Source organism: Rhodnius prolixus, unplaced genomic scaffold (assembly GCF_049639745.1).
Source record: "Rhodnius prolixus isolate KJV_2025 unplaced genomic scaffold, Rpr scaffold_8, whole genome shotgun sequence".
Lineage (NCBI taxonomy): Eukaryota > Metazoa > Arthropoda > Insecta > Hemiptera > Reduviidae > Rhodnius > Rhodnius prolixus.
Window position 1 is genome coordinate 325384 of NW_027411593.1, and position 24916 is coordinate 350299.

At 34.7% G+C, this 24916-nt stretch overlaps 1 protein-coding gene across 5 annotated transcripts in view; it reads right to left on the reverse strand.

The window, feature by feature from the left end:
* The window catches only part of LOC141450635 (fibrillin-2-like), a 146989-nt gene extending 123695 nt beyond the window's left edge, over positions 1-23294 (reverse strand). For all 5 annotated transcript variants that reach the window (XR_012456202.1, XM_074121227.1, XM_074121228.1 and 2 more), the window contains exon 1: positions 23107-23294. Coding sequence is in view for 4 of the 5 variants with exons in the window: in XM_074121227.1 (XP_073977328.1) it covers positions 23107-23267 (161 nt within the window). In the remaining variant the exon portion in view is untranslated. The remainder of the gene's footprint in view (positions 1-23106) is intronic.
* Positions 23295-24916: the final 1622 nt, after the last annotated feature.

A 24916-nucleotide genomic window follows, 5' to 3' on the forward strand; every position in this document is an offset into this window, starting at 1 on the left:
TAAATCTCTTCTGAAAATAATGTTTGTTTAAATTACCTACAAATTTACAGTAAATCGCACCCTTTTTTTAGGGGGATGCAAGACATGCATTAATAATGGCAAATTTTAATATCGAAAAGAGTAAAAAGTCCAAGTGATGGTAATAGAGAATCAAAGTTTAGCTGAGATTTGTTCTATAGAATTCTATCTATTCTATTCTATGATAAGGCTCAAATTCTGGGAAAACCGTCTTCTATCTTGCCACTGATTGCATCACCGCCATCTATTGTCCAATATCAGCAGAAGCCATGAGCCTCGGGAAAAGCCTGAAGCTGCACATTGCAACGGAACCACATTTTCAAGTGTGTTCACTTGAATTTCACCTCTTAAACCCCAAATCCATACCTTAAAATAAGCAACTGAACAATAAGTTCTTATAAAGAACTAAAACCTAAATCTTAAGGATCTAAAATCTGAGTTGTTTAAAAACTCGCGCTCAGCTGTTTCTACTCTCATTAAATTTAGAGCGATAAAATAGCAGAGCCTGAGGAGAGGATACAAAACAACTTTGATTAATGCACTATCAGAAGAAAACAAATGCAACGTTTTATGCTTGTGTAGGTTGCACTGTAATTGAGAGACATTTCGACATATAGCCAAATTTTCAATTCTTTTCATGACCTGTGATACGCAGGTAGGTAGAAGCTTAGATTAGCTGGAAATGGGATTTGAGCAGAATGGAGTTGCAGAATGTTGGAAACAATATGGCCGAAAGAAGCTACAAACTTCCAACTGTTACTATTGACCAATTGATTCAAAAGCAATTATAACTGCAAATTTTGTATGTTTTTACTTTTAATAATATTTTTGATAACTTTTATAAACATAATTTACTTTAGGTAGTAAATGAGGGTTTATTTCAAGACACTATTGAAGATTTGATAAACGAGGAGAACAAGTGTTCTTCCCCACTTCCATATCCTCTTGAATAAATTCGAAGATCAGGTCAACGCTGAAATAACTCTTTACAATATTTTATTAAGAAGAAGTTAATACTCTAGGATAGTTGACTGGCCGAGCCTAATTCTGGGATTTCCTTAAATTCCTAGTAGTTGTATTTCAAAATTACGGTGTCCCCCATGTTCAAAGTTGTTCTTCTCTATTCCCCTACTTCCTTCTCTAGTAAGTAGCTGTGCCATCTAACTGCGATTGAGCCTAATTCGTAGGAGTGATGGACGAGATGAGAGGTTGTTTAATGCCCGTTCGGTGCACCAGGTCTCTCATTAGGGCGCAGGGCTTGGACACGTGTTTGTTGGATTATAGGTCGGCAAGACACACTCTCAACACCTACAGCCTCACCCTCATACAACGAGATCACGGCCATTGTCAAACTGTTGCACTATCACACTTCCAATTCTCCTCATGAAAATTTCCAAATGCTTGATTTCACATTGTCTCTACATCCTCACTATTTTTTTTCTGGTTAATCAATGATTTGGTTAAATAAAATATTTTTACTTCTTTAAAACGAGGATTTATTCCTAAAGCATAAATAAATCTTTTCTTTGGATTTCCTAAGGAAAGAAAGTAAGTATACTTTTAGAGGAAACTTCCTGAATTCGCCTATTTACAATCTTACACATACCTCATAACTTCTTTTTGGAAAGCCAGCTGCGTCCTCGGAAAATAATCTTCGAAAAAACAATACTTTTTGCTTTTATTAATAATAAAAGTAATAATAAATGTGTTATTTAAACTTACTCTCACGGGAATACAATTTTCAGTCTAAGGGAACTCAAAACTTGAGATACGATGGGAACTCAAAATCGACACTATCGTCTTTCGAAGGGAAAGATAAAGTGAAATTTCGAGAAAATTATGAAATTCAAAACAAATATAATTAAATATTCAGCATGAAGGTGGTGTTGAATGCAAACTGGTTACTGAAGATTTCAAATAACATACAACAAAACATTGGTCGCTGCGAAAAGAACATGAAGAGCCTTTTCATGTCCCTCCAAGTGCAGGAGAATCTTATTCACAATGTCTTGGATGAATATCTGAGCTTTACAGTAATAATATTACATGTGTGAGCTATTATTTTGCTTCGGTAGTTTTGAGCAGATTAATAACTCTTGCATTGTCTCAAAATGATGTAAACTTTCACACAAACGATAAGTAGGTAAGTGGTAGAAAAAAAAAATTGGAGTGCATTTTGCAGTATTAGGTATTATTACCATGGTAACAGGAACCATATAACCACTCGAGCTAAAAATCAGAAAAACTGATTACCAAACCATAGCGAAGAAAATGAACGTCCATAATGGTTGAGTTTGGTGCAAAGCAGGTTGCGGATCTAGTTGGTGCGTGAGGTATAATTGTGAAGCCCCACGACTTCAGTCGGGCGCACGATTCGAGGTCGCCAGATTGGGCAACTGCACACACGGCCTCGCACGTGCTGGTACACGTGTCATTGGCATCGTACACCCACTTCCCCCAGCACAATGCAAATTCTATAGACACTCCCACTGAACATGGTCACGAAAAAACAGAACTAATTTACACTTTTTGAAAGCGATACACTTTCGCTTTTATTGTGACAACTCTATTTTTAAACTGACAGAAGTCATTTTTACCCTCAATTGAGAGGAAATATTCGATTTGAGAATGGAGAATTCGGAATATCGACTTTTGGAGCGGTTGTTGATGTAGAAGTTATTTGTAAGTGAGAGATCTCCTTATTCTTGTCAATAAATTGGCTTTCCACATATTCTTCAAATTTAGCATTTTGGTTACATATTTAAACCTTATTAATATTACACAGGAGATAAGGCCTTACATTTCACCGAAATGCAGATTAGAGAGATGTCCTTCCAGAAGTGCCATTACCCGGAAAAAGGTTTAATTAAAGTAGTGAATGAATTTTTGCCTTGTTTTAACATGTTCACATAAGAAAATTATGGAAGAAGTTTTTAAAACTATAAAAACGCATCAGAAAGTGGTATTTCCGGTTAAAACCCAAATTTTGCATTCTTTGGTGGCTCTGACCGAAATATTTCAGAATATTCCAAAACGTCTAACACTTATAAAGTTACATAAAAAAAGTTATTTTCTTCTTATGAGGAATAAGAAAAGGTAAAAAAGATTTGCAAAACTAGCGACTGGTCTTTCAATGGGCAGAGGATGTATTGATGTTAACGAGTTTCACACTTCCGGCAAAGTTGTTGTCTCCAATCCCGAACTTAATGCACAATGTAATTTCCGCTAATATTGCCTCAGTAGGATTCAAAGAAATGGCGTTTAGAGGGAGCTCCAGCCCCATTATATATTGCTAACAAACATCATCTTGGAAGTTTTGGTTATTTAAAAGTTATTTTGGGGTTAGATAATTAAGGAGTAATGTTAGAAACATGGCTCTAGCCTTGAACATATTAGAAGAGTACATTTTAATTAATAGGAAAACCGTTTATACCCTTGCCATTCCTCTACTGGCAGACTCTATAAAAGTTTCAAAATGCTATAATAGTAAGTATGTGCACCAACTTTTCGTCTTACGTATGTAATAGCGTCCCGAAATTTGTCATTGCTTTCTAAAAAGAAAGACTTGATCTAACCAAACTTTAATTCAATCGCGTGATTGAATTTTGACTAGGTATTTGGTACATTATTCATCCGCAGGTTATTTTTTCGTGGTTTGATGGCATCATTGATTTCGTATTTCACCCTCGCGCTTGTAACAATAACACAATCTTTAAACTACTGTAAGATCTGTCGATATGTACCAGTACAAGCTCCAAATATACTCGTAATATCTCTATGTTTCTATAGCGTGAAGTGAATTGATTAAAAAAACAAATAAGCAACATTTTGCTAATGAATAAATTTAATCTCTAATCTTTCTATAGGATGTCTTATTTCATCTAAGACACATTTAAAAATGAATATAGTTTGGGTCTTGATCAGTCTGAAGAATGAAACATTTAAAACTTTAACTCACTTAGAAGCATTACTATTTAGTGATAAATTCTTATAGCTATCTTTGCTATTCTCGGGCTGCCTAAAACCTTTTATTAACTTCATACTTCTGATCCACTCTTTAGAAAGCCTTACATATCCTCCGGAACAACGGAACCCTACTTAACGGAAGCAAAGAATTTCACCGAGGGATCTATCATTCTGCCCATCCATTGGGAATTCTATAATAAAATACTTTCTTATATTATTAGTATTATTGATATTTGTTTTGGATGTCTGATTTATTAATCCAAAAGGAAGATTGAATATTGTCAATTTCAGTCATTATTGTTTATTTTTGCCAGGACCCAGACAGTACAGGATAGAAGACACCAACCTTACAATGTAAAAAAACAAAAAATTGTCAATAGCATAAAAGCCCTGAAGATGACCTCTAAATAAACTCCTTAACAAAAACTTACAGTTTAAAAAGTTAAGTATAAGGGTTGATTAAACGCCAAAAGGTACACAAATCAGCAAGTACCCAACATTTCATTAATACTTCATTGATATTATTCAAGTAATTTTACCACATTAATTTTCATTAATATTTTTTAAGAATTTATTAGATGTCACATACCTTTATGCTGGCCATTTTCATCTACAAAATATTTGTTCAAGTAGCACACCATTTAACTTAGATTGACTGTAATATCTATTTATCTATAATAATCAAACTATTGATTACAGGTGAAAAAGAAAACGTTATAAAAAATAAAAAAATATGAGGCTAAAAAATTCATAAAATTTTTTAAAAATTGCTCACACCAACATACATCAATGATTTTATTTTATTTATTTTTATTTTTAAATAAAAATCGTTGGTTTTTGAAATCTTTAGCCTAATTTTTTTTTTCTTTTTAACCTGTAATTAATAGTTTGATTATTAAAGATAAATAGATATTACAATCTACAGTCTAGAACAAATATTTTGTAGATGAAAATGGCCAGCATAAGGGTCTGTGACATCTAATAAATTCTAAAAATGTGAAGGAAAAGTTAATGCAGTAAAATTACTTAAATCATATCAATGAAGTATAAATGAAATGATGGGTACTTGCTGATTTGTGTACCTTTTGGCGTTTAATCAACCCTTATACTTATCTTTTTAAACTGTAAGTTTTTGTTAAGGAGATTTTTGTACCTTTTGGATAGATTTTCCTTTTTGTCTATTAGCAAAGTTACGTCTGCTTTACAGATTTTTTAAAATTTGGAATAAGCAATTCTATCATTATAACCTGATAAGGTGTTAAATCGGAACCGTAACTACCACTGGAGAGATCTTTTTAAAGAATGGTTATAGTTGCGGTCCCCAAACCATCCTCAATAACAATTTTTTTGAGAAAGCGTTTTGAATAAAATAGGAAGGTATTTGTACGTAAATAGCAAAATTAAACTGCGATTTCAGTACTTCCTTTTAAGAGGAGCAAGAAAAATAAACTGCGATTACAGTACTTCTCCCTAAAAGGCAAAGATTTTGAATCGAACGACAATTCATTGATGTAAATCGGTTCACTCATTGATAATTTTAACGATTGCAGTACTTCCTGTTGGTAGGCGTAAGAGCATGATGGCACTTCACAGCCACGTAGAGGAGCTTTAATCACTTCTTCGTGCTAAATTTTATCAAACTAAGCTTTATAGAAATATTGGTAATAATAGTTTTAGAAAGGGCCTTATTTGGGTAGGGCAAACTCCCCTCCTTATGAGGCATGGCGTCGAGACTTTTAAAGTACAAATCTGTACAAAATTTCGATTCGAATGACACTTCATTCATGAAAATCGGTTCACGCCTCGATAATTTGAAATGATTGCTATACTTCCTCTTAACAAGTGTAAGAGCAGATCGTCGCTTTAATGGTACATAGGGAAGCCCTAACCCTATCATCCTACCAAATTTTATCAAAATCGGGCCAAGATTTACAGAGTAATTAGTAATAATAATTTTGGAGGGGGCCTTACATAAAGGGGGCTAACTCCTCTCCCATTCGATGTACAGGGCCGAGACCCCCAAAAGGCACATCTACATAAAATTCCGAATCGAATGACACCTCATTCATGAAAATCGGTTCACGCGTTTAGGCGGTACGCGGTTTACAAAAAAGGTAACAACAACAAGAAGAACAACAACAATTTCTGAAAATGCCGTTTTTGCTCATTTTCAGCAACTTTTTTCTCGAAACCTATTACATCTATGTTGTTGCAAAAAAATTTCAGTTATAAAGGAGGGTTTGTCCTATAATTTAAAGAAAATTTGGGAATTTTATCTTTTATAGAAAAAGAGAAAAAAATTGTCAAAGTTGGGTGTTTTTCAACATTACGCTTTTTCGTGCAGTTTTTGACGATCAACCCTTATACAACTGTCCTACCGGACAGTTTTAATATAAATCTCCTTAACAAAAACTTACAGTTTAAAAAGTTAAGTATAAGGGTTGATTAAACGCCAAAAGGTACACAAATCAGCAGTACCCAACATTTCATTAATACTTCATTGATATAATTTAAGTAATTTTACTGCATTAACTTTTCCTTCACATTTTTTAGAATTTATTAGATGTCACTGACCCTTATGCTGGCCAGTTCATTCATAATATTATTTTGTTACAATTATGATAAAATGTATATTATATCTTCGTAATTAAATAGGTACTTTATTTTAACTCTATTCCAAATTATTCTTCTGATTTATCTTTAATATGCCCTTTGTTCTGAGTAGTCACATATACATGCATGTTAAAGTAGAAAAAGACTAAGTTAGAGTCGGCTACTGTTTAAATTTGAATCACGGAGGATTTAAAACAATATTTCAGTCTTGAATTCGTCTTACCGAAATATTCGTGAGTACAAATAACATACAGTTAATAACAAGTAGATTATTCAACAATATTTACTCATTTCTCAATTGTAATTTAATTTAGTCCCCCGAATTTTACTTATGGTAAAATACTGGAATAAGTAGCTGTCCTAAAAATATGCATATCTTTATTTTATATTACATATATACAACAATGTGGGAAGAACACCTAGATTGAGAATGTAATTGAAGAAAACCATATTAAAGTAAATAAAGAGTAAATATTTTGTAGACGAAAATGGCCAGCATAAGGGTCAGTGACATCTAATAAATTCTAAAAAATGTGAAGGAAAAGTTAATGCAGTAAAATTACTTAAATTATATCAATGAAGTATTAATGAAATGTTGGGTACTGCTGATTTGTGTACCTTTTGGCGTTTAATCAACCCTTATACTTAACTTTTTAAACTGTAAGTTTTTGTTAAGGAGATTTTTGTACCTTTTGGATAGATTTTCATTTTTGTCTATTTTGCTAAGTTACATATCTGCTTTACTGTTTTTTTTAAATTTGGAATAAGCAATTCTATCATTATAACCTGATAAGGTGTTAAGTAGGAACCGTAACTACCACTGGAGAGATCTTTTTAAAGAATGATTATAGTTGCGGTCCCCAAACCATCCTCAATAACAATTTTTTTGAGAAAGCCTTTTTATATAAAATAGGAAGGTATTTGTACGTAAAAAGCAAATTTAAACTGCGATTTCAGACCTTCCTTTTAAGAGAAGTAAGAAAAATAAACGGGCGATTACAGTACTTCTCCATAAAAGGCAAAGAGGCAAAGATTTTTAATCGAACGACAATTCATTAATGTAAATAGGTTCACCCATTGATAATTTTAACGATTGCAGTACTTCCTCTTAGTAGGTGTAAGAGCATGATGGCACTTCACAGCCATATAGAGGAGCTTTAATCACTTCTTCGTGCTAAATTTTATCAAAATCGGACAAAGCGTTATAGAAATATTGGTAATAATAGTTTTAGAAACGGCCTTACTTGGGTGGGGCAAACTCCCCTCCATATGAGGCATAGCGACGAGACTTTTAAAGTGCAAATCTATACAAAATTTCGATTCGAATGACACTTCATTCATGAAAATCAGTTCACTTGTCGATAATTTGAAACGATTGCTATACTTCCCCTTAACTAGTGTAAGAGCAGATCGCCGCTTTAATGTTACGTAGGGGAGCCCTAACTCTATCATCCTACCAAATTTTATCAAAATCGGGCTAAGATTTACAGAGTAATTAGTAATAATAATTTTGAAGGGGGCCTTACATAAAGGAGGCTAACTCCTCTCCCATTCGGTGTACAGCGTCGAGACCCCCAAAAGGCACATCTACATAAAATTCCGAATCGAATGTCACCTCATTCATGAAAATCGGTTCTCGCGTTTAGGCGCTACGTAGTTTACAAAAAAGGTAACAACAACAACAACAACAACAACAACAACAACAACAACAACAACAACAACAAGAAGAAGAAGAACAACAACAATTTCTGAAAATGCCGTTTTTGCTCATTTTCGGCAACTTTTTTCTCAAAATCTATTAGGTCTGGGGGGTTGCAAAAAAATTACAGTTATAAAGGAGGGTTTGCCCTATATTTTAAAGAAAATTTGGGAATTTTATCTTTTATAGAAAAAGAGAAAAAAATTGTCAAAGTTGGGTGTTTTTCAACGTTACGCTTTTTCGTGCAGTTTTTGATGATCAACCCTTATACAACTGTCCTACCGGACAGTTTTAATATTATTACTCAAAAAATAACCTAGGGACTAGCTAGGTGGAACGCATGACAAAAATAAAAAATAATGACTGAAATTGGCAATATTCAATCTTCCTTTTGGATTATTGTAATTATTTATTCACTTATTTTAGAGTTCCTCAATGCAAAGGTTTTTCTCAGGCAAATACATATTTCAGCTTCCAACTGATAAATACGCTAGACCAAATAATAAAATGACCGTCTTCTTTACCGAAGAATATTTTCGAGTTGCTCAGCCTTGGAGGTTAATACCAAGCAAGCTACGCCACTGGTTGCGAGTAAAAAATATTAATTGCTGATTTTTTTAGGAGGCTTTTACGCCCAACTACCATTGAGGTGGCGTTGACGGAGCCGTATATTAATCATAGCTTTATACAAATGTTTCTTACTATCAATAGGTAATAAGGCCAAGAACGGAAGTCATGACTAGTACCACAATACAACCGCAGCTTTGCGGTCCTCAGCTAATCTGTGTATATTGCTCATTACAGTTTAGATTTTTAATTTCATTAAAAAAAATTTTTTTTTTTGAGCATGTGGTCTCTATGTGGTCAGCAACCCTGCGGGCGTCGTACTCACCTCCAGCTGACCTATTTAGTTCTATTTATGTTACCAGTTGGTATATCATTAATTCAATCCTGCAGTTTTGCAAATATTTACTTAATATTGAATTGCATCTAACGGATGTTTACATATATTTTTTTTTTACTTGTGTAGAAGTACGTAGCTTGTGGCGAGACCAATCAGGAGTAAATAATTAAGAAATCTGAGCGGAGGGGACGAGAAACTGACACCGGACGAGCCAAAGAGTCTGCAATCTAACGTCCTTAAATCTGTATTAAAACTACAGCTATTTCTTTAAAAATTGCCAAATTGCCATATTGCCAATTTTCAACTACAAATGTATATTCTCCCGCGGTCTGATGAAGTTCAAGTTGCATTTGATAAGTTTAACTTCATGAAATACTTGTCTCGAAACTGTGATTCTCGTTAAACTTTACATTAAATAGAAAACTTTGATTGGACAACTTTAACTGCTTCAAATATTTAAGCCGAAGTAGTACTTGGAAAAAATTATTTTTAATAACTTATTTTATGTCTGTAGAGCGGAAGAGTTGTTGCTGAATGTAGAAGCTGAGAGAACATCTAATGAAATGTGATTAGGGTTTAAAGGTGATTGGCTACATTTTATTGGCTCTTCTGTGTGTGATCTATTGTTTCTAAAAAAAAAAAAAAAGTTGAAATTTAATTTAGAATTCGACATTTTGGAATTTGCTTAAATCCACCTAGAAGAAGCCAAATGAAAGAGAGAAAAGTTCGTTCTAAGTTAGAAAGCTAGTTTCGGCGGGAGACACGACCACTTCTCGACTCGAGAAGCTGTAAGTTCATTATACAGTGTGTTAGTGATGCATAAATTATATGAATAGTAGTGCAGTAAAAGAACGAATGTATGAGTTTGTTGTGAGAAATGTTACTTTGGTGGAAGACTAGGCCAGCTAAGTCCCTATATCTGATGCTTACATAATGCCCATTTAAATAAGTAGACTAGTTAATGCTTCGTGCGCCATTTTGTCACACACTCAGATCAAGTGCTGGCCTGCCTTACAGGCGATCTCCGCTCCACAATCATGCTTTAGGAAACTAATTAATCTATTTCATAATCATACAACTATCTCTTCTCACACACTTGCACACCTACTGACACACTCTGGCGTCAGATAACTGGCTACAAGAAGCTGAACAATAATATGCTGAGATCACTCACACCACTTTCCTTACCACAATCTAACGGAAGTTCTCGAAACTTACAATTTTTATTAATAATATTACTGACGTCACACCCATATAAGTTCAATGTTGTGAATCTAATTCTGGATCAAACTAAAACTAATTCTTTCAGAGATGGCTTCTTCCCACAACAAAATCAACGTCAGATGAAGCTGAATTTTATTTGTTAAAAGAACTGTCGGCACTAAATTGTGCGTTTCCTGCCTGCAACCGCATCTCCTCTGTGGCGTTTCAAGCACCATTACAGTGCACAGCAATGGTCCAAGTCAGCCTCTCTCCTCAACGTACCATTTAACGTTTCTAAGAAAATGTAATGAAAAAATCCAAATTTAAAGAAAGGCCGAAAGGAAGTGCCACAGCAGAATAGATTTTTGAACAATGAAATGATCAAATCTCTACATAGATCTTTTTAGTTTTTATCCATTTTCCAGAAAAGACGACAAATATTTTCTTTAAGTTTTACGCCCCCCTGCAGATATGATAATTTTATTTTTGCTATTTTTCCTGGAAACAACCGAGTTTTCTGAAGAGTAAAATTAAGTTCTCCTACCAAATATCTTTTCCATATGTAGTTAGTTCTATAATTAAAACTGTCCAGTAGGACAGTTGCATAAGGGTTGACCATCAAAAACTGCACGAAAAAGTGTAACGTTGAAAAACACCCAACTTTGACAATTTTTTTCTATTTTTCTATAAAAGATAAAATTCCCAAATTTTCTTTAAATCTTACTCCAAACCATCCTTTATATCTGTAATTTTTTTGCAACCACCCAGATCTAATAGGTTTCGAGAAAAAAGTTGCCGAAAATGAGCAAAAACGGCTTTTTCAAAAAATGTTCTTGTTCTTGTTCTTGTTACCTTTTTTGTAAACAACGTAGCGCCTAAACGCGTGAACCGATTTTCATGAATGAGGTTTCATTCGATTCGGAATTTTATGTAGATGTGCCTTTTGGGGGTCTCGGCCCTGTACATCGAATGGGAGAGGAGTTAGCCCCCTTTATGTAAGGCCCCCTCCAAAATTATTATTACTAATTACTCTGTAAATCTTGGCCCGATTTTGATAAAATTTGGTAGGATGATAGGGTTAGGGCTCCCCTACCTAACAATAAAGCGACGATCTGCTCTTACACTTGTTACGGGAAGTATAGCAATCGTTTCAAATTATCGACACGTGAACCGATTTTCATGAATGAAGTGTCATTCGAATCGAAATTTTGTACAGATTTGTACTTTAAAAGTCTCGACGCTATGCCTCATAAGGAGGGGAGTTCGCCCCACCAAATAAGGCCCTTTCTAAAACTATTATTACCAATATTTCTACAAAGCTTAGTCCGATTTTGATAAAATTTAGCACGAAGAAGTGATTAAAGCTCCTCTACGTGGCTGTGAAGTGCCATCATGCTCTTACACCTACTAAGAGGAAGTACTGCAATCGTTAAAATTATCAATGAGTGAACCGATTTACATCAATGAATTGTCGTTCGATTCAAAATCTTTGCCTTTTAGGGAGAAGTACTGTAATCGCAGTTTATTTTTCTTGCTCCTCTTAAAAGGAAGTACTGAAATCGCAGTTTAATTTTGCTATTTACGTACAAATACCTTCCTATTTTATTCAAAACGCTTTCTCAAAAAAATTGTTATTGAGGATGGTTTGGGGACCGCAACTATAACCATTCTTTAAAAAGATCTCTCCAGTGGTAGTTACGGTTCCGATTTAACACCTTATCAGGTTATAATGATAGAATTGCTTATTCCAAATTTTAAAAAATCTGTAAAGCAGACGTAACTTTGCTAATAGACAAAAAGGAAAATCTATCCAAAAGGTACAAAAATCTCCTTAACAAAAACTTACAGTTTAAAAAGATAAGTATAAGGGTTGATTAAACGCCAAAAGGTACACAAATCAGCAAGTACCCAACATTTCATTAATACTTCATTGATATTATTCAAGTAATTTTACCGCATTAATTTTCATTAATATTTTTTAAGAATTTATTAGATGTCACATACCCTTATGCTGGCCAGTTCATTCATAATAGTTATAATTGTGATAAAATGTATATTATATCTTTGTATAAATAGGTACATTATTTTAACTCTATTCCAAATTATTCTTCTGATTTCTCTTTAATGTGCCCTTTATTCTGAAGTTGTCACATATACATGCATGTTAAATTAGAAAAAGACAAATTTAGAGTCGGCTACTGTTTAAATTTGAATCACGGAGGATTTAAAACAATATTTCAGTCTTGAATTCGTCTTACCAAATATTCGTGAGGACAAATAACAGTTAATAACAAGTAGATTATTCAACATTATTTATTCATTTCTCAATTGTAATTTAATTTAGTTCCCATAATTTTACTTATAGTAAAATACAGGAATAATTAGCTGTCCTAAAAATATGCATATCTTATTTATTTTATATTACATATACACAACATTGTGGGAAGAACACCTAGATGGAGAATGTAATTGAAGAAAACTATATTATTTACGATAAAGCCAGATTGACTACTACATAAAATAACAATTACTTTATTCGAAGAATGAACTTAAACCAACGATTTTTATTTAAAAATAAAAATAAATAAAATATAATCATTGATGTATGTTGGTGTGAGCAATTTTTAAAAAATTTTATGAATTTTTTAGCCTCATATTTTTTTATTTTTTATAACGTTTTCTTTTTCACCTGTAATCAATAGTTTGATTATTATAGATAAATAGATATTACAGTCAATCTAAGTTAAATGGTGTGCTACTTGAACAAATATTTTGTAGATGAAAATGGCCAGCATAAGGGTATGTGACATCTAATAAATTCTTAAAAAATATTAATGAAAATTAATGCGGTAAAATTACTTGAATAATATCAATGAAGTATTAATGAAATGTTGGGTACTTGCTGATTTGTGTACCTTTTGGCGTTTAATCAACCCTTATACTTATCTTTTTAAACTGTAAGTTTTTGTTAAGGAGTATACATCATATATGAAATGAAATCTCAAGTGTAAGTATAAGATTTTGTAAGAAAAGTGTGACTATTCCGTCCACCTCATTTCGTTGGATGTCAAGCCCCGCCAAGGAAATAGATTAAATTTACTTTTATTCGCAACCTTTTTCTGAAACAGGAATTTTGGTGTGGTGGGGAATAATGTGAGATAATTACAAATGAATTGTCCTTGAATCTCCTAGGCAAAGACAGAGGTCGAACCACAACAGGTCAAAATCCTTACTTTTATCTGTAATTGTAAGAATATTGTGTGTATTATTCTTTATCAGTTTATACTAACCATAAATGCAATGAAAATGGTTCTCATCAGCTTGTTTCAGTTAAGCATTGAGAGAGAGATGCGGCAGGTTAAAGAAAGTGCATTTATGGAAGCCACGTCTTTCGTGCTGCATTATCTTGAAGACAGGGACGCGTCTCTCCTCACTGGCACTTCCATTCACATCAATATCTCATGTTGGATTATGAAGCTTAGAGGTTAGCTGCTTGCTAGGCCCTATAATTCGGAAGGCAGTGATGAATGTTCACATTGTGACCTAGTCCAGTGAGGACACCATTCATTTTTATATATACTGTATATGTCCTGTCCTAAAAGAGTTTCGAATCTCTGTCTTTGGTCTTAAGATTTTTCCAAGAGGAACCTTCATAAATTTATTAAATGGCAGGGACTGGCCCAGGCTTGTTCTATGAATGAAGGTTCAGGAGTCAAATAGTCGTTGAATTTAACTTCTAAATTGCTCTGCATACAATGCTATTGCTTTGTTTAACTGTTATTAATCATTATTGATACTTCTTCTCTTCTTAATCAAGGTAATCGATTGAGGTTCTTGTAAGCTAACTTATAATTTATTATAATAATTATCATAGTTACTAATTAGATTTTTTATTGTTGATTATATTATTAATTCATTTATATTACTAATTATATATATTTATTTGGAAGCTTACAGAAATTTAAAAATTTTATAGCTAAGAGCCTTATAAGGTTAAATACAAATATAAGATTTCTAAAACACAAATCAAAATCCACAATACTCAAATAATAGTACTTAAAAAACCTAAAAAGAAAAAATAAGTAACAAAATATTATTTCCAGAATTCAAACTAAATGAACTCTGAACAAAATAAATTTCAGAATGTAATTCATATATATACAGGGTGACCAAAGTTATATGCTCCACCCACTTTTTTTTTTAACGGCGGGAAATTTCGAAAAAATAAAAAACAAGTATTTAATCATTTTTAGTCTAGTTTATTTTCAGTGATTGACCCATTTTTTTAAACCCTTGTATCTCGAGATACAGCATCCAACTTTTGTTTTTCAAATGGAACGTTATATTTTTTGTTGAATATTTTTGTAGTATTTGAGCTCATAAAAACAACAAAATAATTTTTTTTTAAATCAGTTAGGTTTTTCAAAAGTTATGGGTATTTAAAATATGAAATACAAATTTCAGTTTACTGTCAAAATTACGTTACTTTTTTTAAAGAATCTATTCAAACTGGGCACAACCAACGGATAGGCAAGCCAAAACTCTGGACTCCCACGCTTTGCTAGTAGCAGCACTTATGGTGGCGAAGTCAAGATCTAGGCAGGCTAGAGTAATTCGACGTTCAGGTTGTTTTTCCTACAAACGTTTGGGTGGAGTTATAGGAAATCAACTAATCGGCCCATACTTCTACAGAGAGAACTTAACTGGTGAAATTTCATTTATGTTAATAAACTTTTCTATTCTATTTTCTTTGAATTCTGCGGTTCTCCAGAGACAGGTCTGTGACTCAACCCACACTAAAACAAAACCACTTTTCATGAAAACATATTTCCATCAAAAGCTCAAAAATATCTGCACAATATTTCCCCTTTCGAAGAGCTAGAGGAAGTAAAGAAAAGAATATTACTTCCAGTTTACAGCGAGTTCGTGCAGATGTTTTAAAGGAAATCACCGATTTTCAAATTCTAATCGGCAAAATTACGATTCCGGCAATCAGAGTAATTTCCTCAAATTTGAAAAGGGTTTACAGCTGATTGCCTCTGTGTGGAAGCAGGATAAAGTGTTCCTCAGGGTTGATTAAGTAATAAGTTTTCCTTCAGTCAGAAGATTTCGTATTTGTGGTTCACACTCAATTTCTTTGCCAGCGTACTCCTCACATTGGCTGTCATAGAGATATTAGTTAGCAATAAAGAATTGGATAGATGTTACAATTTTGTCGTGAATAAAATACTTATATGACCGTTAAATTACAATGGCGCTTATTGTTACGCGCTGTGTTTGATAGTGAGTAGAGTAGAGGGGGCGAGAATAACAGAGCCACTGTTCACTAAATAACGATTGCCATTAGCATACCGGATGGACAAGAGATCGCGGCCATCTTGCTATGTCGTTTAGTTACAAGGAAAGACAAATTTTTGAGGAGAGAAGTGACGCAACCGGCACTCAGATTTTCTTCCTCAAGTCCACTGTCGATAGAAAGAAACGACTCCCCGATTGTATCCTTAAATGAATTTACCAGAATAATAGTATTCAAATAATAGTTTTAGTGTGTTGTTCAAAGAAAATGGTTGAAGCTGTTCCCAGAAAATATCTAAAATATAGAAAAACTTTTTGCGCAACGCACTTCCGTTGGTTGATTATGCCTAAGTACTTTCTCTAAGGGCACAGAAATTGCGCTAGCCACCTTTATCGACATAGACCGGTCCTTTGACCACATTTTCGTACCTTTCACTTCTTGATGTCGTTGGAGGAAGACGTAGTACATCGTCAACTATCTGACAATTGATTACGTGCAGTTTGGAGTACGCGTTCCACAGATTCTAGGGTCAGCAGAGCAGACCACAGGGAGTTGTTTTATCACCATTGCTGAACCGATGCTCTCTAGCCAGATTGTCCTCGGAGGACTTTGTTTGGGAATCGCTGATGATTGGGCGATTGTAGTCCGGAAGCGCTTTGCGGATACCGTTACAGAGCTCACTCAAGAAGCCCAAGATATGGTGGATAGATGGTGCAGGGAGGAGCGAGCTGTCCATCAATTCTCATTAGACCAAGGTAAGCCCCATTCCCATAAAGACTGCACTCACTGCGTTCTTGAAAATTCGGTTTAATCTACCAACAGTTTTTAGATTTGGTCTAAAATCTTACAATCGGCTCTGATGTTGGCCCTCAAATCAAATCAAATTTATACTCCCTAAAAATGATAATAGTAAAATATTTGCTTCCGCCCCTGTCCACGACACCTTTGCTGGACGTTAAGCCCCGCCTGAAAAAATAGTCGATTACTTATCCTATATGTCATCACACATATTTGCAAAGTCACTCATTTGGACTAATAACCTTTCTGGTGAAATCTCAGTATTGACAATTTGATTCTTTTGCAATACTCATTCACACCTGTGAGAAAAATAACTAACAGTAAGAACTTACTAATAGTAAGAAAAATTAACTTGTTTTTCTAGTTTCACCCCCTCTTAACAGGGCTGGTCACGGGTAGAGGTTGACATGAAAATATTGACGCCGGTTACAAGATTGCATGAGTGATTTACAGGCAGGTTGTTTGCTCTTGTCGTGTAAATGTTCTCTTGAACTAGATGTCTGATTAAACAGCGTTCAGTTTATATGTTTCATTAACCACTTTATCTAATATGTAATGCCATGATAATAAATTTAAAATGATTTATGCTTGATAAGGATGAATTAGTGAAGCGAGCCCGTAAAGTTAATCATCCAAATTAGGCCATTGTGCGGCCACGGGAGTGTTGGACTGTTTCAGCAATAGGCTGACTCCTGCTCAGTATGAGGGTAACATTAGGAGAACTCTAAACAATCTAATGTAATTATCTAAGAAGTGCCCGCATCACTAATAACCCGACGATTAACATTCATTTATGCGTTACTCCAATGTATTCAAACGCCCTACACAATTGTGCGTCATATCAATATACTTAACGCTAACAAATGTCATTAATAAATCAACATTAACTGAATGGTCAGCTCAGGCTAATCATTCAATTTTATCTGAATAGAAAAGGGATGCTCGTCTGCACATGTGGCGGTTGAACCCTGCTTCTGCTTCACTTCAGGGAAGGTGTACTCCTCCCCTTCTAAGAAATCTGGACTGCACACTCCCACGACATTCCATGGCTACAGCTCTCAAGGTTCTATCTAATAAATTCTTTACAAACTGCGAATTACAGACAAATTAATCAGATTCTCGTGAATAACTAACCAGTGGGTTGGACGTTCTTTAATCGCTCAGCCCTTTATTTAGTGGCAATAGTTAAACGGTTCCAATGTTGGCCAGACATTCTCAACAGTTCTCATTTTTTAAAATAACTTACTTAACTAAAGTATTTGCATAAGATGACAAAAGAGTAAATCTATTTCATGAAACCTGGAAATGGATTTTCCATTTGATTTTATTACAAAGTGACAGGTCAGGTCCATCAGATGTGCTGCCAACGGACAATGGGGTCCTCTCCTAATGAGTTTGGGCTCTCTTGGATGAATTCGCCTCTAGCCTTTTTAATCGTATAGCAAAAGGCAATTGTATCGCAAAAATCACAAAGCCAAACTTTTGAGATAAAATCTTGGAGATGATTTATGTCGGGAAGATAGAAGTTAAAGTATGTCGTTCAACATTATATAGTGTATTTACAAGGGGGAATGGTATATTGTGTAAAAAGCGGCCCACGGAATACCTAGTTATCTTTCCGCATATTTCTTTTATCTATATCATTTGCATAAAGATAATTAGTTTACTACACAAGTGACAGAAATATCAACAACGCCGCTCAGTGTGTACATCACATGCCACTTACTCATAACTTAATACACACATTTCGTAATCTAAGAGATAAAAATGTAAAAACTCAACCGAATATTGGTTATACAAGCCGCTAGTAAATCTTACATCAGATTACAGAGGGAAGTTGAGTAATTGAGTCTGAGGATAATAAAACGTTTATTATTAGTTGGCGCCCGCACTCAGCCCTGTTCTTCCGCCATATTTCTTTTCATTTAAGTCACTTTTGTCCATGAGCTGAAATAAATTTATCTAAAGTAAACAATAAATTGTTGTATCATCTGTGCAAATAAACAAGCCAAGGTTCTGTTCCATTGAATAAATGTCTGAGAGATATTTCTTCAAATTACAAATTTATCATGTAGTAGAAACCAGCGGTTGCTTAAAAAGTGAGTTAAATAACGCATGCCTGAGATTGGGTAGAGTAGCGCTCGAAGAAGAGCAGCAGAACGATTGTACAAAAATACTTAATTAATTTCTATGGTATTATAGTTATTTAGGTAACTAAGGAGTCAATTGATTTTTTTCACTTCCGCTCTGGTTACACACTACTTTCCCGACTAAAAAAAGAACTTGATTTGGAAAAAATTGAAATAAAATCTGGCGCTAATACTCACAAGACTTTACTCGAAGAAATTTTCTGGGAACCATATTCTGGGAACCATATTCTGGGAACCATATTCTGCCAAAAATAAAATAAAAAAATGAATCAGTTTCTTCAGTTTAATGTGATTCAGCTCCTCAGAACTGTTACTCTTCGATTATTGAATGGAAAAGGCATATTTGGTAACTATTTAGAATAGAATAACTGGTACAATGAAGAGTAGCCCAGCTGAAGCAGTTTTACAGCTGAGAATATGAACGCTTTCATAAGAACATTAGATGTGGCGGCATGTATCTAGGCTAGTTCTGGAGGTAACTGACCGGACCAGTGTGGGCATGCAAAACTGGGCTGTGGGCGGCAAGCGGAATCTCCCTTAAACCACCTGCCCTAAATCTGATCCATTCGCTGATCTCCAGTCAACTCGCACTTATATATATATACAGTAAGTGGCCAGAAATTCGACTCCATCGCCAGGAGGAACTAATGAAACGGTACAGAACACTCACCAGGTTATAGAAAAACGTACAAACCTTTACCTCTTAAAAATAAAGGCTAACAAATGATTTAATAGTGAAAGTATGGACCATGGACTTATGGCCTGGAATTTTGGGTTCGGCCAAGCCAACCAACATCCTTCTCACTGAAACCTCCAAATCCAATCTCTTCACAAAAAATTATAAAAGCTCCTTTCTTTGTAAGCAATTCAATGCGACCTAAAAATTTCATTCCTAAAAATGAGATCCTCGTGAATTCCATAAATTCCTGCCTACCACCTTGAATCCTTTTAACAACCGGCCATCCTGCCCCTACCGCCAGATTCCAGCTGACCCTCTAAATAGGCTGAAGAGACTTTTCCTTCAGTGACGGTGATTTATTGACTCAAAAAAACTGAATTGGATGTATCTATTTAAAGTTCTTGCAAAAGGCAGCTTTCACACTATTGTTTTCCGTATCCTTTATTTGTAGTTTCATTGATTGTGATGTCACAGAAATAAGAAGCCAATTTAAGAATTTTTTATTTACCTTAGCCAAGTTTTCAAACCATTGTTTGAACTTTATAGCGTCTTAATGGAAATTGAATTATGCGAAAATAAATAAAAAATACTTGAGGTGAAGGTGCAGAGAGATTGTACGAGACCATTTTGCCATTCCTTCCTTTGAAACTTCTGCAAATCTATTAAAAGTCGCATAGAAAGTCACACAAAACTGACATTTTTCCAATAATTTTTTTAATAATCCATGTTTAGTCAACAAATTTTCTATAGTTAACTTGGTTAAATTGAAATTAAGTACTAGGCAAAAAGTCTTAAAAGATAATTTAAGCTTCACAAAGTGGGTCTCTTCTATGGTGGTTAAGTCTGTTGAGGAACTGCAGTCGAATACTGTACGTGCAGTAGTCTGGTGTAGAGAGGAAAGAGGCTCAGATTTGGATACGTGTATGAGTGTTAAGCAGGGTGGTCTTCTCAGTGCACATCTGTTCTCACTATATGAGGAATATCTGGATGGAGGAGGGGTGCTGATTGGGTCAACAGGAAATTAAATATTTGCATACGCGGACGACTCACTTCTAAGCCGCAGACTCTCCAGAGAATGATTAATTCATTGGTTGGATATGTCGCTCCTCAGAATTTGAAAATTAATATTGACAAATCTCAGAATGTGATCTTTAAGAATATAGGTAGAGTAGCTATATCAGGGAAGTGGTACTTTCAAAATAGAAAAATAGGAACTCCAAATTACTATAAGTATCTGGGTGCGGTTTTCTCCCTCGGACTATCCTTTCAAAGGCATTTAAAAGAAAAACCGGTTAAAGTCAGATACGGTTTCTAAACAGGTTACTGAAAACAACATTAGTTTCCAATCCAAATTGAGGGTATTCAATGCAGTCAGTCTATACCTGCTAGGTGCTCAGGTCGGATATTTAGATACTGTTTAGCTTGTATATTGAAAAAAATGTTCAGCTTGCCAATGTTTGTTCGTTCCTGCTTTATACATAGAGGTATATAAATAATATGCCCTATTTACAAATACTGTGAAAATGCACTGTGCACATTCTCAGATTTAAAGAAATTACTCCTTGTAGGTATGTGGGTTGCGTGAAACTCTTCGGTGCCAATTTAAAAATAAATTTAGTGCAGGTGCTGAGGAGAATGTGCGTTTTCCTGAATATTGAGAATTAGAGTTCAATTTAGATTAGCGCCCTTACTAATAAATACGAGGTATACTTTGAGAGGCCAAACAATCTTCATCAATATTTTTAATTTACCCTGGAACATATATATTTGTTTATAGTTTTTGTGAATTAAGCTCCAGGTGCCAATAAACTCAGATGTTGACGCGCCTTAAATCATAAAAGAAAAAATGAAAATTAACAATCCGTTTGATTTGATGAGAATCGGAAAACTATTTCCGATAAAATCGCCATGAAATGCTCTTAATAATTGGAATATTTGTTAAGGTATTTTCTTTTTGCATAAAGGGAATACAAATTTTTAGATTTCCTCAATGAATCGCGCTGTCATCACAGAAAACGTTTGAGAAAGAAATTATATCGATTTTATCAGGACGCATATGAGAGAGAGAATGTAACGATTTTCTATGAACTTTTTTTGTCGGGCTCACATTTTCGCATTTAGTAGTATTAATTTACTCACATCATTGAGAGCAGCGGGAGGATATGCTGTAATGGAACTTGCTGTATATTAGAGTAGAGTTCATTTCGCAGCTTCGGCTTGAGTATACTTCGTTAATGTTGTAAAAGAAATAAAATTCAAAAATGAAAATAATCTTCGAAAATGTCCAGTCGATCCAACTTCCGGTATTTTTGTTCTCATCAAATGTCGAGTTCCGGAATATCAAGTTAGAGAAGATAGAAGAAGCTAAATACCAAATCGGTATCAACGAAGCAGGCATTTTTTCAATAATTGTGAGTGATATACTTAAATAGTGAGCGATTATCGCAAAGCGATTCTCGGACTAGCCTAACCGCAGAAATACTGGCAATTCAACTATTACTGGTCTCATATGATTAAAACGTACGGTTTAACCGCTTTAACATCTCATTGTTCGGCAGTCACTTCTTCACTTAACTTTGGACTTCCTCTTGAAAACACTCGCCATCCATGGCACATTTCGCTCATCTACTTCTGTCTAGCGTATTTTTTTCGTAACTGAGGCGTTCAAAGCCTTCTCAGAACTCTGCTACCGCTCAGAGAAGATCTCTCTTTGCTAACAACACTATCCTCTTAATGAGTGCAGATCCATCTATTAGAAGAAATTGTAAAGGCTATAGCGCACCCAGGAATCAATCCCTGGCCCCTCTTGCAGTCATCAGTCAGAGACTCGCGGTTGGGACATGATGACGTCACATTCGAGCAACTTTATTTTTGAGCATCCGATAACGTTTCTGGCAACAGCTCATGCTGATTTTATACAGTTTTCATTCTATTTTATTATAATTACTTTGGTTCAACAAGAAATCCCTCTCTACGTAAAATAGCCAAAACATTCATTCAGTCGAGATCCAGCACCTCAGCTTGAATTTGGATCCAATGTTGAATTTAGAGATTGCTGAATTTTATATAACCTTAGGATTCTTTATGGACCCGCACAACATTGCAAGACCATGTGGCAAAAACAATTTTTCTTACGCACGAGGTCTTAGTACGTCCAGTAATCTCGATAAAAACAATTTTTAAAAATTGATCTGTAGCTATAATAAGCTTTTATTATGGAAGAGAAAAGAAGAATTGTTAAAATTTGAACAACTCTAATTGATTTTGGGTTAACGAGCAATAATTTTTGGTTGAATTTAAGGAGTCGGGCCAACGGGATTACTTATACAGGAAACACACATACACTTACATAACATTTTAAAATATTCATGAGAGAGAATTATTTTTGTGTTAATTTAGAAAAATTGACCACGATGGACGCACTTGTTGCCGCGGGTATTAGAATTATCAAGGATCTATTAGATAAAATTATTATAATTATAAATTTTGAAGGAAAAAATAATAAAAAATAAAATGTGAAGATAATTATAGGCTAGAATGGCCGGATACATACTATTCGATATGCAATTCATAGTCGACAACTTGTTTTGCTGGATTATCTAAATGTTGCTATTACCATGGTAACTAAAATTTCTTGAGGCATCATAGAAGCGACTTGTGGCTCACCAAAGGAGCAATTAGCCAGTCTTGATATTCTATAACTTAATAAAAACTAAGTGATCTGCTGGCTGAAGCTGGGTTAATTTTGGAACAGGAAGAATGTAGATAGAAGGTACTCACCCGCCGATGGGGGCGGAGACATTGTGGGGGTGGTGAAGGGCTCCGTCGGAACCCAGAAGCGCCGCGCTCAGTGCAGTCAGCAGGAGCAGCAGTCCGTTGCCAGTCGCGGAATGGGTCCGCAGCGTTCTCATGGTACTACAGTGGCCGCACGCGACTACCATGTTCACTCATGTCGGCCAACCAGTCAACTGTCGCGACCACACTCCACACAATCCTTTTTACTCCACCTTCCTCCGACTAGCTCCATCCCCTCCCCCAAACTTCTAGTCCAAGATCACGGCCTCAGTTCCACTTCCGGCTCTTAACTTCAAACTATTATTTAAATTTAGAATTAAATAAACTGAAAAGGAGCATATATAGAAAGTAATTTTATTTAAATACTAAAACAAATAAATTAGCAAAATCAACAAATATCAAATTTATATTTACAGAAAATAAAAAGAATTGTAGAAAAAAATCTAAAATAATTTGGGATTATTAACAGTCTTAAGTAATAAAATTATTCGTAAAATGATACGCTTTTAGGTCCCGAAAGTAGGAAGAAAATGGTTCCCACAAAGTGGTTAGGTTAGGTTAGTGTCTTATCTCTTATTGTGGGTGCTACGTAACATAAGTTAAAGACAAAAAAGTCAATATCTAGTCGAAATTGTAATTCCGAGTCATTTAGACGAGACAATATTACCGGAAGAGCCATTTCACTGAATCTATTTTTCTGTTTTGGGGGTTTATTTCGGAAGTAGCTTGAACAATTGTTCTTCAAACTTAGTTTTACAAGAAAATCTATAACTATCGTTCCCCGCAACATTTTTCAAGATAAATCCATTTAAGAGAACTTAAGTGGCTAAAGAGCCTGGATTCTCTCTAGAAGATCATTTCAATTAATCTCATCACATTGCATAATATTATGAAAGGTTATGACGAAATTCCATATTAATGAAAGTTGGCTGACCATGAGGGGCACTTTTTTGATTGTTCCAAGACTTTTTTTAAACTTATGTGTGCGCATGTGGTCAAACATTTTTCCAGAAAACTCTACATAAGGCACTTCATAGGGTGGGAAGAAGCTCTGCAAGACGGCTGTAAACCAGTATCATGTATAAGCTTGTCGTAAGTGCGGCCAAATTCATTCATTATGAAAGACGTTTCAATAAATTATTATACTTTTTTTAAAAACACAGGAAGTTTAAATTGTATTATAGAAAATTGTCTATTTCTCCTAGTACTAGGTCTTGACTCCAATCTTGGTCTAAGGACCAAATTAGGTGCCATGCTCGAGGTACTTTCTATTAATGTTTTCCAACAAATAAATTGTAGCTAAATGCACAAAAATGATAGTGATAATTGCTGAAACTCGAAAAGAGTTTATTTACGAAGATATGTTCACATTGTACGATTTTGTTATTTTTGAATGGCTAAGAGTACAGCTGGACGGTTGCACTCATTTATTTTACACAAATAACGAAAAAAATATTTGTTAAAATTGTTTCGTCCAAAAACGTGTACTGTAGCAGGAAGACAATAGCGGCCGAAGTTCAATAGTGCGTGACATCCCGGCGCGCCCAGCGGCTCAAGGGCGCCATTCTCTTCTATCACCAGGTCTGTCTCTGCGCTAACTCCCTCAATACAAGGGATGCTCCCGCTTGCGAGCATTTAGCAGTCGCCGATTTCCTCAAATTCTCGACTTGGAAATTGCTAACCTCTGAACTGTTGCTTCGTATTAACACCTTTTGTTTAGGCGAATTCTCGAAACTTACATACTTTCCATTTTTACAGTTAGGGGTGACTTAAGTTTACAGATTGGTATGATAGT